Here is a 19,114-nt window from a genome sequence, read left to right on the forward strand (position 1 = left end):
AGCTACACGCACCCTGAAAACCCCCAGAGAAGAGTAGTATTTTCCCACACAAAGTCCTTCATCTGGTCCTCAACAGAGGACCCACCACACTCACAACACCAGGAGGGCGACCAGCAGTAAACAACTAAACAAATAAATAGAGGAGGAGGGAAAAAAAGGCACGCAGGGACCACTGTAATAAAATGGCTTTGTTTAAAATGATTTCAGACACAGAGCAACCAGTCATCACCTGATTAGAATGCAACATATGTTCCATTAGACAGAACTACGAAACGTCTGTACACTCAGCTGCATTTGGGATAATAAGCTCTCATTTGCTATAGGCACTGTATGTTCTTTTCGTTTTACTTCTAGTGGCAATTAACCTCCCTGTTATTAAGAAAATTGAGCTCCAAGTGGAAGACAAACACACTCATTTGCAGCACTGAAGAAACAAGATCCTTTTACATAGGCTCATTTCTTCAAATGTGTTTTTTACCTCCCAAACTCTTTTAGACAAAGTGAAGCAAATCCAACCTTCCTCCTAACTTACCAGCCCCCAAGCTCCTCAGGCAGAAGCCCCGTGCAACGCTCACGGGTGCTTCGTGCTTGCGAGCTTCTCTTCTGCAACCCCATCTCCTTGGGGTTTGTGTTCCCACCATAGACTGGGACCTCTATAATTTTGGACCACCATCCCAAGTCCCGCTACCAGAGATAAAACCTGACTTAGCATAGGCTAACTGAAAAGATAAGGTTATTTTATCTGACAAGGATTTTTTTTAAGGAGTACTAAGAGTATGAAGAATACAGCACTCTTGCACTGATTGTTTAGGTGCACATAAACAATCTAAGCTACATACAAGGAACTTCACCCCCAATTTCAAATAATCAAGGAAAAATTTCACCTCAAATCTCAAAAAACTACCATAGTTTGGAAAACTGGGAGTACGTTCAAACAGCAGAGTATTTCAGGCCTGCATGAGAGCAGTGCAGCAGCTGGGGAGCATGCAGAGCTTACCTTCTGGAGAGATGATGATGCAGAAAGAAAAATGAAGAAAGAGCAGTTTGTTTTGCTTTGGAGGTGAGAGGTCACAGTTTGTGCAGAACTTTGGATGCCATAAACCACAGCGGTCATCTCCCAGTTTAAAGAGAAAACAGCCTGCCAAGCCTAATGGGATTGTTTCGGTTTCTCACGAGAACACAAAGTAGAATGTGCAGAATCACCTCGGTTCAGCCCCAAAACAGCACAAGCCCCAAACAGCACAAGCAGTGGAGTCTGTGCTGACCAGCGCTCAGATGGCCTCATCTCCTGCCTGCCCTCGGTGGCACACAGAGAACCATGGTACTTACCTGCAGTTGCAGAGGTTTTGTTGGTTCTTTTTCCTATTTTTCCTCCGAGCCTGAGTTTACAACCAAGTTCCTGGGCTGCAGTGCACGTGTCTGACCAACGTGCTGCAGGCAGACGTTTTAGCATTTGTCTGGTAGCGCTCAGGAGGCATCACCTTCACCTCAAAATGGGATTCAACTGCCCTAAGCTCTCTCTGTATATGGTTTGGGGTCAAGGACTAGATGGAAGACAAAAAATAAAGAGGGAAAAGAGGAGATGGCACAGGTCAGTTTGACCAGCCAGGATACATGACTTGCCATCACAGCAAGGAGACTTTTAAGCATGAGTTTAAGGAAGGGAACAATTCTGTAGGTGTTTGGGGGTCATTCCTCCCAAGTACAAGAGAAAAACTGAAGGCAAGAATGGTTGTACAGAAATAGGGGCTAGAAGACACTGATAACAGCATTTCAGCAGTAGTGAAAAACTACAGAAAAACTGACAGGGAACACAAAAGCAGGCTGTGAAAAGCAGGACCAGTAGCATGGTCCAGTGGAGGAGTCACACAGTATAAAAACACACCCTGGAGAAGAAATTAAAGCGTCAGATCAATGGGCTCACAAAAAGATCCTTGCTGCATGGTGTACCACCAGAACATGCTACCATTTGTCAGCACCAACGGGAAGAACAAGGAGGTTTGAGCAGCATAGATGAAGAGTTTTGTTTTAAATAAAACAGATAAAGGAACGTGCAACACTTAAACAGTTCTGCATACACGGTATGAAAGCAATCTGAGGTGAATGAGGTAGTTTGTAGACTTTTGTGACAAGGAAAGACAACAGCATGTTAACAGCTACTTCTCATCCTCTCTGCTACATCAGAACTTAAAGAACATACTTTATGTTTGCAGTAGACAGCTGTAACAGATAATTATTCAATCACAGATGACAGGCTTTGAATATTCACAGGTGAAATGAGATATAATATCCAGAAGACCCTGTTGCATTCAGGTGTGGCCCTCAGATCACTGTTCCTAACAATACTAAGATTACTAGAACTTTTTGACAGCCTCTCAACCACCCCCATCTCCCCCAACTTCCATCTTATATGGAGCAAAAATCCAATAGCAACAACTGACAAAAATAGTGAGACAAAATCAGCCTCACCAGAACAACCTGATCCACATCTGTTCCTGCACTTGGAAAACCAGATTTTCCTTGGGGCGGATTATGGTAACCTTTGCTCATTTGTGTTGCCTATATTTGGATGCACAAAGTGTGTTAGCGCAGAACTTGTCGGGGCTTGTGGACCTGCAGAAGGGTTCTTTGGACTCCGTCCCTGGGCTGGCTGCAAACTCAGATGAAGATTTAGAAGCAAAGGGAGAAGAGTTAGATCAGATTTGTGAATGGGATAGGCAGTCCAGCATCAATTTAAGGTGTCCTCTACAGAGATTGCTTCTTTCACCTTCCATCTTTGCATGAAATTTGCAGTAATTTCTACTGGGAATTACGGGATAATCCCTGAACCCAAAACTATTTTGGATGTTTAATGGTTTAGTACAGTTGCAACTTCTGCGCTTAGTTTGAAGCACACTAGAGTTGTTCTTGGATCTTCTTGCCTTTTCCTCTGTATTGTTTGAAGAAGGAGAGCCCAGCCTTGTGTAACTAGCTCCTAGAAGCGATTAATACTAGTCCCTGGAAAGGAAATGCAGTATTATATATTATATATTATACACTGGCCAGAGTGACTGGAATAGAAATACCTTTGAAGATCAGGGCTTCAGTAACACAATCTCACTGGCAGCAGGAGGACAGCAAAATGAGGCTTGTCCTCATTCACGTCAAGACTTCGTACTTCTGGAACAGGGTGCATTTCTCTTAAACATTTTCCAAAATTGTTTTAGCACAATGATCAGCAGAGAGATGAAACAAATCTCTCAATGATGTGCACGCTTCACAGGCTAGTCACTGGAGTGAACGTTGCATCTACAACTTCGGAAGGTTCCTACCACAATAAATAAGAACCTAACTTGTTAAAGCAATTTTTATTTAAGTATTTGGAGGGAAACTTTCATATCATAAGTAAAAATACTAAAGTTGAATGTTGTTAAAAAAAAAAAAAGAAGTCAAGATGATGGGTTCTCTGTGCAAACACAGCAGTTTCTGGTGGAAAGGGGAAGCAAGGGTATTCATAACATACTCCCTTTCAAATAAAAAAAATTAAATGCTAGTTAACTGCAGTACATGTCATCATTTTTATACAGTCAAGAGAATGAAAAACAAAAAAAAGCAACTTAAGAGAACGCAACCTACAATGGAATAAATTCATTCGCAGGAGAGACAGAATAAGACTGCTTTTATGAAAATTACAAAGAAACATGATACAACAAAAACAGGGTGTGGGGAATTTTTCCACTAAGATTAAAAATGAAAAAAAAAAAATTCACTTTTTGAACACCATTATTATTCAAACACATATGAAGTTTCAACCTAAGTTTCTTTTTATACATGGGAAACACTGTTAAAGTGAATATTCAAGAGTGAGAAGGCACCATGAACTGTCAGCTGATACCTTTAATGCACACTCAAGAAAGAGGAAATGATCTGGCATGATGCAAAAAATCATTAAGTGTTTATATATATTCATATATCTTTCAATAAAAAAAAAGCGGCAACAAGTCATTACTTCAGTGCCAAAATGTACTTTTGTCTGGTTGACTCACTCATTAAGATGATTTCTCACTTAGACCTGTATGGTATTTCTATACAGTGGTGTAGGTGGGTGATTCTGTGCCGTTGCATTTCGTATTACATTGGTAAAGAAAGCATTTTCTATGTTCTGAGAAGCCAATCCTATGAAGTATTCCTAAACTCTACGCAAATGGAATAATTAAATGCACTGTCTCGCATGGAATACTCATCTGTACGATGTAGCATTGGACTAGATTCCACTGGATTCAGTTTGATATGTAATGTCTTGTAGCAGATGTTATAACAAAAATAACTCTTGCTTTTTGATTTACCTCACTGAGGCCATTAATGCTGTTCCTATAGTTGGTTTTCTGGAGTTGGATGACATTTCACTGCTGTCCAAAATGAGTTTGAACCTTAACCCTCCAGAGTTTGTTCACTTTGTTGCTTATATTATTGCACTAGCTACTAAAGTCTTATATCTTCCTATATAAATCTAATTGTTCAGAGTGCAGATTCTATATTTAGATAATGAACTGTATGAAATAAATAAAATAAGGGGATTTTCTGGTCAGAGTTGATGATATGTTGAATACCTTAATTCTAAAGTAAACAGTTTTGGTGTATATTCTTAAAAACACCATTCAGCATAAAAGCCTTGACGTAATACTTTAAGAATGGATTCATTTTCCTTCTCAAAAATGCATCAAAGAATTGTTTTAAATACAGAATCTGTGAGGCTTCCTACAAATTCATCTAAATAGTAATACAAACACAGTTTGTAATTCAGATAATATAGAAAGTTCTCTAGTGTCCATTGAAGTAAGGTCCCCAAAATGCAGTCTGTTTTGTTTCTGAACAGGAAAACATTGCAAAATATTAAGCGGTTCCACTGGCTGAATAGGAGAACTGAGGAAAATGAGGTCTTCTCTCATTATCTATACAATCCATGCTGTCATCTGAAAAATGGGGGAAAAAAAGCATTAGGCAACATTTGGAACCTTTTTATTGTACATAAACAAACAGTAATGCACAATAAAGCTCTCTGAAAATTCAGTGTTGCTTTTCTCTTCCACAACTTGAAAGGATAAAGAAACAGCAAGTCTGAAATCTCGCCCCATTCAATGGGCATCACAGAAAATTCTGGTTGTTGTACATGCATTCTGTTGTTTGGATGTCCATTTAAAATTGCTAGGGGTTGCATTGCTCAAATTCATATTCAGTGTTTGAATCTTTGGCAATTGCTATTTCAAAGTATTGAACATGCTCAGTCAGCATGAAAAAATATTTTGATTGAATATGGACATTATCCCATACTCAACTGACTGCTTGCATATACACCAGTGTGCGAACAGATGTACACATGCAGAACTCATGAACAGAATTTTTTCCCCAACAGGAGACTATCCAGATTTTGAAGACAACAGTACAAATGATTTCAATACATTCTAAAACAGGTTTTTCATTTCCCAAGCAGGAAAGACATGTGGAAAGTTTCATATTAGTTCACCAGCTTCTTGATCAGATACATATATGGAAGACGCACGAGTTGAAATGGATGTTTTTCTGTATGTTCTAAAGGGACTCGACAACCTTACAGCAAATTATTTTGGTGGTCTGGAGAAGACAGCGAGAAACATTTGGGAAAACTTTACCTTGGTCAGGAGGAGTGATTGTAATCATCTGTGCTGTGAATTCTTCATCAAAGTATCTTGTGTCTGTTTCAGATGTAACTTGTGGCTTAAACGGAGGTACAAGCTACAAAAAATAGAAAAATACCATCCATTTAGAGGTTCTTAAAGTACTGTTTGAAGCAGGTAGGATCTGAAGTAGAGTTATAAGCTATAGTGGCTTTTTGTATGTTTTTAAACAAAAAAAAAACAACAACTCAGTCCATAAAAAGACAGTACACAGTAAGGCTAGGTGGACATATCCTGCTTATGGGTTGTTTAAAGCATTCTGCTGATAGAATTTAATTGCAGAAAGAAAATTTGACACTCCTAATGTTGCTTCCAGTAATGAATAACATGCATATAAATGTTTAAAATTAATAGTAGATACCGTTTCCCTACCTAATTAGATGTAAATTGTAGGCTGCATCTAGTCTGATTTACAGTTGAGGATGAAAATGTGTAAGAGTCGTGTTCAGCGACACCAAACAGATCAGCTAGCCCAACACATCATCGTAAGGGTTGCAACGTTCCTAAGAAAGCTCCAGCTACAGAGCTGCCGTGTCCGTGTACTCAGAGACTCAGAGCACAACCATGCAGAAGACTGGCTCTACCTGGCAGAATTTAGGACACGGCAGCAGCAACATCAAGCACTGCGCTCCGGGTCCCCAAAAAGTAGTTTCGGATCAACTCTAAACTTAGAAAATCTGGAGTGTTTACAAAAAAAAACATGCAGTAACATCCTCCTCTTGTTAGAGCCCTGTTTGGGTCCTATTCTTGAAACTTGCATGGGCAGAAGGGCGAGAAATCATCCTGGTGCACGCAGGCGAGCGGCGGCAACAGGCGCTCCAGATGGAGCCGAGCTGCTTGGCTGGGGCCGGAGGAGGCGGCAGCCTGGGAAGCAGGGTGGCAGGGCTGGCTGCACACACACCACGGAGCTGGAACACCAACAGCTTTGGAGGGCAGAGGAGCTGGGATCGAGGGCTCGTTCACCTTGCCACTGCATGACAGGCTGGAGGCAGAAGGCAAAGACGGCTCCTCACCCTCCCACAGAGGACAGGCAACAGCGGCCGGTGCTGGGCTGCCGCTCGCCCACCACTGGGGTTAAGCGCGGCCGGCTTTTAATAGCACACGGCCACACCAGGCAACAATTTGGGAGCGTGATTGAGGAAGTGTACGGCTTCCAAGCTGAAACCGCAGGGAGAAGTTTATCTAAGCAAATGGTAAACTGCTCCGGCTGGAATTAAGCCGTGACCCTGGGACTTGCTCTGCTCTGACAGAAATCAGAACGACACTGGCAGAAGTCACTACCTGCAAACCTTGGGTGTACAGAACATCTCCTCCCCACCTCCAACTTTTCTTCCAACTTAAGAGCTGAAGAATCATTTGCTTGGCAAGTCAGCTCAGAAGAAAATCACTACCTTCAAGCTCCCCATCACTTTTTTTTTTTTTTTTTTTGAAAGCGCCTGGCAGAGCGTTGTCCTGTCTTTCAAACAATTCAATACAGCTCCTTCATGTTCAATTTAAAGCCTTTAAGATATGTAATCTGCACATATGGTGCTATTTCCAAATACAAAGAAATATTCCACAGTTTAAAACCAATCTTTAAAAATTAAGGGACATAAAAATCCTAACTTTACTATATGCAAGCAAAATTACAGTATGCATTCATACTTTCTTTTTTAATTGCTAATTATTCTTTGTTCCCAAGTATGCCTTAAAGGAGGCTGGTAAATATTCCTGTTAAAAAAAATAGGTTCTTTATGTCCTGAATTTAAAAAGGAAAAGGAAACAGGATATCCCAAAGCCACCAGTCACTCTGAGCCTCACAGTCCTCCCGAAGCTGCTGAAGAGGGAACACTGTGCGTTGTGATGTTAATAACGCTATTCTCAAGTCAAATCTGCATATTATGCCTAAAAGCCCCGTTGGGGACGAGTATTATTTCTTTCACATTTTAGCTCCGTTCTCCTTCTCCTCGCAGCAGCCTGTTCCTTACAGGGAACCTCGGCATGTTTGTGACGAGCTGTGTGCGTGCGGATCCGAAGCTCTCTCTGCCCTTTTAAGCTAATGGGGGTTTTGGCACCCGGCACGCTCCCAGTTGCTGTAGCTCGCTGTGCACAGCACGGAGTGATTTAGGACTTGGGCACTGCAGCAGACACCTGAACCGTGCACATCAGAAGGACTGGGAGCAGCAGCCCTGAGTCACAACGCGTGTGTAGCAGGCAAGCGCTGCCTCTGCCGTTTTTTCCTTTCATTTTAGGATCTGTTAAAAGCAATTTGAGACAGATTATGATGCACCCACAAGACAAAATCCGTTTCCTAGCTGTCAAATTCAGAACATGAAGCTGGAAACAGAGGGGAAGCCGCAGAAAGCTACAATGCTGGCTTTACCAAGCAAATATGGTGCTTTACTGAAAAGCTGTCAGCGCGAGAGCTCTGCAGTTCAACTGGCAGGGAGGTGCCACCTGTAGCCTCCCACTGCTGCAGACCAGCTTGACTCCTGCAGGCTTATGTTGGTTTAAGAGGCAAAAAAAAGACAAGAAAAAACAACACGTGATTAAAATCTCATTGTGTACGTTTCAATTGAACGTGGGCAAAAGACTGCAAAATAAATTGCACCTTTCTTTATAGCAGAGACAAATCGCAACACTTCTCCAGGCTGGTCTAATGAATATTTTAAAGTCCTGGGACAACCCCAGTTATTCAGAGCTGCTCGTAATTCACAGCTATGCTGTGTTTCCAAAAAGCCTAATTACAAAGTAAGTGTTCTTGATTACCCCAAATTCATGATCACGAACACATCCACCATGATCTGGAGGTCGCGGGTAACCAAGCTTAGCACACCAACACCTCTGGCAGCTGACAAAATCCTGATTTTTTCCATAACAATGCACTTCAGGTAAATACAGCAAGGTCCTCCTCGGACCACCCAGAACTCAGGCAGCAATTACTCACAGGCTTTCTGAAATATCTTCATTTACACGGCACAGTTATTTCTACAGCAGCTGACAGTTTACATCCAATCTCAGCTGCACCTACTAATGGGACAGGAACGAAACCAGAACCCAGCCTCCTTGTATAGGCCAAAGGCAGAAAAGGTCTCACTTAGCATGCTATTTTCTCCAAAATACTTAATATTTGCGATTTCCTGGTAGTTTCCACAACAATCTGAGTCAGTACTATGGTGGGACATTTTATGAAGGCTTTCTCAACCACCCAGATAAATAAATTGTCTCCAGCTTGTGTGATTTCTCCTCCATTCAGGGAAGCAGGACTCCCATCATACTGCCAACAAGTAACTTCACTGAAAATATCTGAACCATGTTATCAACTTTTAACTAAATACTTGGGGGTTTTGCAGTATGCCAGCTGGGTGAAAAAGGGAATAACCCACAGCTTAGAACAGTAATTCAGATATACTTTTCACTTTATTTTGGATAAAGTCCTCACAATTCCCTCCGGCCCATATCTACCTCCTGGCTGCACGCAGCTGTCTCTCAAGGGATGCTCTGAAAGGACAGATGTCTAAATGCTACGTACACTTTTGTGGCACAACAGCTATTTTTTCTCATTTTTTTTTATTTTTCTTTAGCCATATAAATCTGTAAAGGAGTGACCAAGAAGGAAACAAAGCACTCTTGGTAACAGGGAAGCACTGGACAATTCTTCCACTACAGTATGGGAAGCTGTGGCGTTGTTCTCTGACTTCTAAGTCAACGAAAACTGCACTGTAGTAGTTTAACCAAAGATTCAAAACTCATTTTCTGCTTTGTTTCTTACCTGCTTCCAGCAACTGGATGGAGAACGAAACTGAACTTAGAGATTAAACTACATCAGGTATCTTATGTGGCTGCAGGGGGAAGGAAGGAAATGAGGCAAGGCTGAGACCATACAGTGTCAGTAGGTGGGAGCCTTGAATCACCAGACCCAAGTGATTCAGTGAGCTACACTTCATGGGAGTGCTATGCAGAGTGTGGCTGGTGAGAATCAAATGGGAGGAGAACAGCAGGTCACCCTGAAAGCACCAAGGCATCTTGGAGGAGTGCATGAAGTTAGCTGTGAATGAAGGGACAGAGCGACAGAGACAACTGGTGTCACTCATGCTGAAAGGACTGGTCTCTCCCATCGCAGTCTCTCTCGTTGGAATGCCCACAAACTCGGTGGGTCTCAAGGAAAACTGATGAGAAACACCACGAAGTACAGATGCTTCACATCACTGATCAAGAATGTATGTATGCTAGGCTTGAATTGATGCAAAGGCTTTTGCTTCCTTCTGCCTGCTGAATTCAGTCTGATTTCACCATTCAAGACAGGAAAAGCAAAGGGAACAGACAGTCTGCCACCACTACTTCTACTAAGTTTTACTTCCAGGTGCTCAGGAACCAACAATAACTAACTTTTGGGCACCATAAATCACAAAGGATACATCATTTGATAGCAAAAATGGCAAAAAAGAACTCACAGGAAATACCACTTCAAAAGCTTATACACTGTCTACACTTGGAAGCAATTTTGGCTACATCTTATTTATTTAGTCACAGAAACAAGTACCTTGTTGAGAGACACTCCTCATTTGGGGGGAAAAAAAGCTTTTGTTCAGAAGTAATCCAGCCACAGTATTTTAAGAAGCAAGAATCAATTTAGCCTTGATAAAACAACTGCAAACCTCTTCCATGTAGAACTTGTATACACCTTACCAAGGGCGACAAAATCTGAACCATTCAGGATATCCACAGCTACAATTCACCTTGGGAGAACAGTTGTTTAAGTACCTTTTTCTCGTATACATCTTGCCAAACAATGCCAGCAAAGAATTTGTGTTGCATAATCTCCTTGGCATCATCAGGACCACCACCTAACCTGTTTGGGGCAAAATAAATAAATCAGTGGTTGAATACAGTTATTTTTCTCAGACAGTTTTTATGAAATAGCACCGAAAAAATCCTGAGTTTACATAATACATTTTGGAGCATTTGGCATTTGCTTCACTCTTGGTTTTTTGTGCAAGGGCTGTAGCATACTCTACACTTCAGATCACAACACCATTCTTCTAAAAGATTTGAAAATACACTAAGAAATTTTAGCATGCAATAAAAGTTTCTCTTGAACAAACAAAAATCACAATTCAAAAGATCTGCCTTCTGAGGGGATGCTGCAAGTAAAAGGTCTGAGCAACCCGGCTCTCTCTCCTTTCTAAATTAACAAGCAACTACCCTCTATAATTTTCAAGAGCAGAGCGATGGCAGCAGTAAAACTGAATTTGATTTTGAAGCATCAGAGAGGCAAGGATTCTGAAGACGAACTGATTTATGCCATCTGATTTAAATTTCCATTAAAGAAAACAGTTGACAACTGCAGTGATAATATCACGTTGTATGCAAATCTTTCCTCCTCCTCAGCTTCAAGGAAGCACAAAGGGTGTTTTATTGACTTAAAGGTATATCAAGATAAAGCACTTTTATTCCAAACTAAAACTGTCCACACAGCTTACAGATGCAATCAGTTCAGCTGCAGTCTCGGGCTAACAGATGCTTAAATTCTGCTGGGGAGGTTGAAGCGTTCTCTGAAAGGCTGAACTGCATCTGCACGCAAAGACATGCGCTGGGAAAACCAAACACACACTGAGTAATCAGCAGGAGACTCACTTCAGGTTACAAGGTTAAGAGACTCTCAGGCTTTTAAATGCAAAAAGTGCTGCCACGTTCATCCAGGCTGACCTCTAGGATCTGCGAGCCCCCGACTCCTGCCGCATCACCCCGACGCCACTGGGGAACTCAGAAATTACGCCTTATTTTAAAGGCTTGGGACAATGGCTGTGAGCAACCCAGGCTGTATCCATACTGCTAAAGAAAAAGGGGCAAGGACAGTTCTCTGGACCCGCAGCCAAATTGCCCAAACATTCACCCACGCTGCACAGCAATCGGCCCCACATCTCCCTGTATGTTATTATTTGGAGCTAGAGGCCAGGGGTGCAGCTCAACATGTCAGGATGATGTGAAAGCTGTGCTGCAGCCCACTGATGTGGTATTTTTTTACCACGTGCTCTGGGGCATAGCTCCATGCCACAGTGCAATGGCACAGTGTGGTGTGACTGCCTGGGGTGGGAGGAACCGAACACGGCGATGTCCTGGCTGCCACTGGCAATGCTCTCAGCCACGTCTGTGCACTCTCTACAGAGAAAAGAAGTTGGCAGAGGCCACACCTGCACCAGAGGTGACAGGCAGCAGAGGTGACAGGCAGTTCAGCAGCCGTGCTTGCCTCCTGGCCCTGTTTTTAGTGCCACAGTAATAACCTAAAAGGTTTGCGTGTTCCTGTTCCTCCAGGACACCTGTGGTGGAACAGGCGACAGACCCCAGGCTTCATGTCACAGTGCTGGGGGACACTCTCCCACCCCAGGTGAACTCAGACCAAGCCTAAGTCCAGCCTAGAGCCTCCCGGGCCAAAGCAAGTGGACAATGGCCCTCCCGCCTGCTTGCCAGCGTGGTGTACAGCTGCCGAGCCACCTGGAACAGAGACAAACTCCAGGGTAGCCTGGGAACAGAGACAAACTCTGTGAGTAATCATCTCTCGGCTGGTTCCCTGCAGGTCCAGAGGCTCTGCCAAGTCTGCATCAGGCTCCTCGCTGCTTCCCCGGTGCAGATGAGGATGGCCGGCGAAGAAGAGGGTGGAGTTGATCAGTCCTATCCTCTTTACTCACAGATGTCAGCAGGCTGTACTCCAGCATCAAAGTTCGGGAGTTATGAAGTGACTATAAGCTACAAAGAACCTAAATACTGTTTTGCACAAGTATGCAGACCGGCTGGCTGATTGCAGCCACACACAAGTGCTTTGGAGAATACATTATCTATTACGAGCCTTTGTTCCATGAAGGGCAAACACATACTCAGGGAAATGCCAACAGAAACCCCAGATGTTTTACTTACCTTTTAAGAATCTATACTATTAAACAAATCCATTCCAATTGAATGGAAAAACAATAGAAAACCCATGTTTCGGATAGGAACTTAGTCCAAAACATACTTGTGGGTTTTACAACTATTATGAAAAGACCATTTCAAGGTGAACAACATTACGTCAGCACCTAATGCAAAAAGCATGCTTAAAGAAACACTGAGAACTGAAAGAGCAGCAAGTTTGTCTCTCATAAGGACATGCAACAACTGAAGAAAAATACAGCACGAATAAAAGTCTTGAAAAATTCCTGTGCAATGAGGTTAAGTTCTACGCATCTAAGTCTTCAAACAGAGCTAAAAATAGTAGAAATAGAAGTTAAAAGTCCACTGAGGATTACAGTATGCAAGGAAATATAACAAAGTGTAGAGGGTGAAAAGCATTTTAAAAAAATCTAAGCTGGTCTCCTTAAAACATACCTGCTGAACAGTGCTGGTTATTCATTAAGCTTCCATCCCAGATTGAGAACCTTAGCTTTTGTGTTTCAGCTAAATCCCAAGGAGAAAAATTACTACTAAAAGCAACATTAATATTAATACTAAGCTCAAACCATTTCCACACTTTTAATTTTTATGAAACTGTGTTGCTTGCGAGTTACTGTGATCATTTCATCACAAGCTCCCATGCTCTGCAAGTCAAGGGCAATCGGCTATAATGCTACAGAGAAATCATCTGCAAAAACGTTTAAAATACAGACCCTGCAATTTTTTATATATACATACTAAAAATATATTGTGTGCGCAGACACTCAGTGAAAACATGATCATCCCAGACCAGACAATTGCAATTAGCAAGTTGCAGCAAAAACATTGTTTTTGTATTTGTCCCTATAAAGGTAAGCAGTGTTTGGCACCCAGTGGCCCATTCCTGGTTCTTTAAAAAGAAACCCACCAACTTCTAGCTCTACAGTGAGAAAGTTTCTACCCTAAGGCTCCAACACAGAAAGCAACAACCGCCTTCGCTCTGACCTGCCAGATCATCCCGCTCTGGTGCTGCACCATTTTGGGAGCCACAAGAAGGCTGTGACTGTGAATCCTCACGTGAAGCCAGCCGTGCTGCTGGGTTACAGGTTTCTGTTGTTTACAGATTCACACGTGCACCATCCTCAGATGGAAGCAGTCACGGCTTTGGGCTCCAGATTTGGGTTGCCGTTTTCTTTCCGCATGATTTCTCTTAGTGCTCCCCCCAACCCCAAAAGTGGTTCTTCAGCAGTGTGAACACACCCGCTGGGCTCAGGAAAATCAGCCCAGCAAAAGCTGTTTGTGTTCGCCGGGCTGGAGCACACACATGCTTATTTCCCCTCCTCTGACACAGCTGGGAAGGAGACCAGTAACGTCCTGTGGTTCAGTCCTTGCCCTGGGAGCCCTGCAGCAGTCAGCTGCACGCAAGCATTTCGGAGCTGCACCCACATTGCTTCCCTGTGGCCACTGCTGGCAGCACGGAGGATTTGTAACTCCCAGCTCAGGAGGAAAAGGCCACGAATACGCAGTCACACGGGGACTTTCCTGGTCAGAAGTGAAGAGTTTGGAAAGCAGCTCCCAGCCCTGCGCTGAGCCTCACTTCCCCGCTCCTTCGCCAGCCCCACGCGTGTGACACGGACGGGGCCCATCCGGCCCCCACCCCCAGCACTGGGAGGCAACCACAAAACAGTCACATTTGAGGAAGCTGAGGCTTGGGAAGTTTCTACATCACTGATTTCTAGAAATCTGGGGGGAAAAAAAGAGTTGCCTTTCATGTTTTCCTCAGCCTCAAGTCAGATTTCTTATGGGTGAGCTGCTCAAGTGTGCCCCAACTCACGTCCGAACTGGGTCTGGAGAAGTTGGTACTGAGGTGATTTACACCGACAGCACCACATCCAACAGCCACAGCTGTCCCTTAACAGCACCTGGTGTACCTTAAGGTGCTGTGTGAGGACTTGATGAGCACCTGCAGCATAAGAGATACCCAGGACACTGCAGTGTCCAAGCTCTGGATGCCCACAAGGCTGAAGGCCGCTGCACCAGAAGCCCAGGTACTCGAGAAGCAGGCAGTCTCCTGCCTACCCCCGCCAGCCAGGACTTCTCCCGGCTCCTGCAGCCCCACAGTTGTCACCTCCACCTCCTCCAGCTCCAGCAGGGGCTGCAGGCCTTGCTGTGCTGCAGAGCAGGTTCGCTCAAGCTGTCAGCCCTTCACGTAGCACAGCACGACAGAGCGAGCAGACACACCTCAGCTACAAATCACCGCTTCCACGGGGCAAAAAGTTTGGGTTTCATGCACGTAGAGGCTTGACTGACCCCACTCTTCCTGAACACCTGCAGCTAAGGTTGCTCTCAGGTTGTAGGAAGAGCCACCATCATTAGAAAAAATACAAAGTGCCTGATCTCTGAGTCGCTGCAGGGACCCATCACCAGTTACCAGAGCCAGTTACCATCAAAATTCAGAGAAAATGGTCTTGGAGTTCCCTCTGGTTTAATACCTGCCGGGATTCAGCACTCGTGGGACACTCTTTGCTGGTCACATACACAACCACCCCCCTGAGCTCAGCCCCCTCGCACGGAGCGCTCCGAGCCATGCCCACCTTCACAGGTCACAGCCCCCAGAGAAAGAATAATAAAAATTAGGGAGGAAAAATGCTGTTTTATGTGCAGAAATGCTCTGTGATTACCCCCTTCCGTTTGATGTACGTCACAAAGCAGCAAAGGAGAATTGCAGGCCCCGTTACAAGGGGATGTTTGTAGAATAGATTTTTTCCTTCTTAGGAAAATTAAGGCTCACGTTACAAGATTAATAAACTTATATCAATCCCAAAAGAAACTTCAAAATTCCTTTTCCCTGACAAAATAGATTTTCTACGTATGACCAAATTTAGCAAATGGCCGTGATTAAAAGCAGAATGCGATTTATTGTTCTTCATACTTCCCCTGTATGCCTGGGAGCTGCAGCTGAGCTGGCGTTATCGAAAGCAGACTGGCAAATGCTGCTCCTGTGCACCTAGCTCAGGTCCAGCAGGTAGCTGTAAGGTTAATTCACCATCCCAGACCACGATTCACTAGCTCCTTGATAGTTAATTTGCACTTTATCTATCAAATCCTTTTGGGAGGGGGAGATTTTACTGGAAAGGAGAATTTCTGAGTTTCATTTTGCTCAAGCTGTTGGCTCTCCCCCTCTGTCCCAGCCTCAGGTCCAGCAGCAGTAACCAAATGCTGCCAACGCCGACGTTTCCTGCCACAGGCATCACGGTGACCCCAACTTCTGCCAACCTCTGGGCTTTGGTGAGGAGGGATTTTGGGGGAACCACTGTGTAACCCAGCAGAGCATCACCAAGAGGCCAATGCTCACTGGACTGCTGCACATCACTTTTCACTGAATATATTTTTGTGGCGATCTGGCTGGTTTTCTTTAACGTGGCTCCATGATCTCACTATGAGTCAAGGACCACGCATCCCAGGCGCCCACCCGAGCACAGAGACCACACTGTGAGAGCAGCTGACAACAAACCCCACAAAACTACAAGGGTGGGACTCGCAACTTCCAGCTCGGCTCCATGTACTGCCTGAAAACGCCACGCAGAGCAGTGGATTTGCAGAATCCACAGTTAAAAAGTTGGGTGCAAAGTGGCTGGGGAGAAACCAGTATTCAAGAACAGTCCACAGTCCAAAAAGCTTGGGAGGCACCAGTGTAATTAGCAAGCTGCAGGCATGTGTGCAGGCTTGTCTAGCCTATAGTTATTCCTATCAGCAGCATGAAAATCATCTGTCCAACAGATCAGAGCATCACTAGTTCCAAGCCTGCTGAAGATCCATGTGAAGAAGTGGCTATTTGTATGAAATGAGCATATTGTGGAGTAATTATTGGCATTGGAAAAACCTTGTAATTAGAAACAAGTGGGCGTTCTTTGTTTGTAAACAAATTGCATTTTGGTTCATCAGAGATGCTCCTTTAAGAACAAATTACAGCAGATGCTGCTTGTGTTTCCAGTGATTGAAAGGCCCCACCTGAATAAGCTACAAGAGGGTCACAATTCTATTTAACCCAGCACTTTCCTGGACAGGAATCCTCTTGGCACGGGCTGCAGCCACATTTGCAGAGCACAGTGCCCGGGGGCTGCTAATCTATCACACAACCTTTTCCTGGAGGCCCCACCGGAGCCCCTGCCTGCTCCAGGAGGGACGGGCACAAGGCTGGCCACTTTCCTGACTACAACAGCTCCTGGTTCCCCATGTCACCGCTGAGTTGAACGCTCCACTTGTACAAATTGTGGGTTTGCACCACAAAGCCCCTCCGCAGGCTTTTCTGTCAAGAGCAGCAATGGGAATAATCCACTTTGATGATAAAAATCTTTGCTCTAAGTATCCAAGTACTGGCAAAGAACCATTTTCGTGCTATGTGCATGCACACGTAGACTGAACACACCAGAAATTGAAATACTCACACTGCACATGAAAAGTTTCCTAGCTGGGGCCTATTTATGATGGAAAGGTTCAGGACAGATTAGGGGCAGAGTCACAATTTTTATTTGTTTAAAAAATGTCTGAGTTGACGAGACGGCAGGTTCTTAAACCCATGTTTACCTTGGTGCAAAGGTCAACATCCTTTTTGGATCTTGTTCTGTTTTTTGTTTGTTAGCCATTACAGGGTTGTTTGGGTTTTGTTGTTGTTATTAAGTCAAAGGTTACTTTTTAAATATTACAGAACAGCAAAAAAAGCAAAAGGAGTTAATGGGAAAAGTAGATCAATCATGCTATGAACTCCACCACAATCATGGCAGAAACACCACCACCTGCTGTGCAGAGCAGGATGATAAATCAACAGCACAATTTCACAGAAAATTCAGAAAGCTTACAGCAAGAAGCCTGAACTTGGATAGAAGACAAGAATGCTCACTGTAGAGCTTCTAACCCACAGCAGCCATCAGATTAATTATGACCGAAAGCAAGGTTAACTTGCATTGTTCCAGGCTGTAGATTTGTGTTAATGGCAGCCATTGTATTCCAAAGCTCAGCCTCCTGATCACCAAAATCACTTCATGTTGCTACCTGCAGGGCCAGCTTGTTTCAAAAGTTAACACAAAAACAAACAGGTTCATTTACTACATCTCAGCTATTCTTGGTGGATGCTAGTTGTGACCTGATTAGAAACAAAACTACAATTTCATCCAAAATACCTTCCTCAATTTTAAATAAAGACTGGCGTGCATGCACTCAATAGCCCTTTGTGCAGTATCATCTTCAGTTGTTTCTGAAAGATGGCAATATGGATCTTTAAATGGCAGCACAGAAAGCCACTTTTAAGTCACTTGGCTTCAAGACGGTTCCCTTTCACTGACATGCCTCTGAACAGCACAATTGCTACCTTTTTTCTGAAGGCTTTAACAAATATTTTATCTTAATTTCTTCTTATTTGGTATTTCTGAGCGCACGAGCATTTAAAATTGCAAATATTAAGCAACAACCTCACCTCTGCTTAGGATCTTTCTTCAGCAAACCTGACAAGAGAGATTTTGCTTCAGGTGACAAAGTGCGTGGAAATCTGATCTCCTCCATAAGGATGAGTTCAAAGAGCTTTTCATGGTCCTGGTTGTAGAAAGGGAGCCGGCCGCACATCATTTCATACATCACCACGCCGAGACCCCACCAGTCCACTGCACGACCATAGTCGTTGTCTTCCAGCACCTGCAGAAAGGCAGAGAGAAGGCTTTAGAAGACATTCCTAAATCAGGAATGAACGCAGAACTCAAGAGGCAAAATTTACACCCAAAATTTAACGTTCTTGGGTTTCACAGATGAGTCTACCAGCACTGAGTATCTGCAGAAGATCTTGGAAACAACTGGCATCCACGGTCACTGATCAAAAGAGAGCATTTTAGGTAAGCAAGAGAGGGAAAAGGAGGAAGTGTTATGGTATGGCAGCCTCCTTCTCCTCTTCCTCCCAGCCTCCCCTTCCCATTAAGCCCACAGTAAGCACAACCTTTGAAAGCCCAGAGGCTGAGGACTGTTCTCACATTACACAGCCAGCTGCTAAATTCTCACTGATTCATCACAAACTGTTCCAAATGCGATCCCATTAAGAAGAAAAAAAAAAAAAAAAAGAAAAACACCACCAAGGAGCCATTTTGGGGAGAAGAGCCAAGACAGTCAGCCTATTCCTTCCTATTCCTTCAGAAGCAAGGAACTGAACAGCACAATCCTCTCCATACTAACTTGCCCCTACCCAAAGGGTATGTCACAAAAGACCACACAGCAGCTAAATGACTAATTCATATTAAACACTGAGAGCCAGATCTCCACTCCTACCACTTGACTGGCTGCAAGGCTGTGAAATGACAGCCAGGCCGTCTTGAAATATTTCCCTTCCTCCCCCCTCCAGAGGGGACCACTTGCACACCAGCCCCAACACTTTGGGGTTGCACTTTCTAAGCAGAAAGTGTCGGGGGGCAAACTTCTCCCAGCTCTCAGAGCAGAAGGGGTGCAGCACAGGGCATTTTCCCTTTCCCCTGGGCATTTTCACCTAACAAATCCCT

The 19,114-nt window shown here is 43.8% G+C and overlaps 1 protein-coding gene across 1 annotated transcript in view; it reads right to left on the minus strand.

The window, feature by feature from the left end:
• Positions 1-3,370: 3,370 nt before the first annotated feature.
• AKT1 (AKT serine/threonine kinase 1) overlaps positions 3,371-19,114 on the minus strand; it is a 72,325-nt gene continuing 56,581 nt past the window's right edge. Inside the window, exons 11-14 of the mRNA XM_084287779.1 lie at positions 18,052-18,266; positions 10,437-10,524; positions 5,649-5,751; positions 3,371-4,952 (exon numbers count right to left, since the gene is read on the minus strand). Of these exons, the coding sequence (XP_084143905.1) occupies positions 4,873-4,952; positions 5,649-5,751; positions 10,437-10,524; positions 18,052-18,266 (486 nt within the window). The 3' untranslated portion in view covers positions 3,371-4,872. The remainder of the gene's footprint in view (positions 4,953-5,648; positions 5,752-10,436; positions 10,525-18,051; positions 18,267-19,114) is intronic.

Source organism: Netta rufina, assembly GCF_964035555.1.
Source record: "Netta rufina genome assembly, chromosome: 5".
Taxonomy (NCBI): domain Eukaryota; kingdom Metazoa; phylum Chordata; class Aves; order Anseriformes; family Anatidae; genus Netta; species Netta rufina.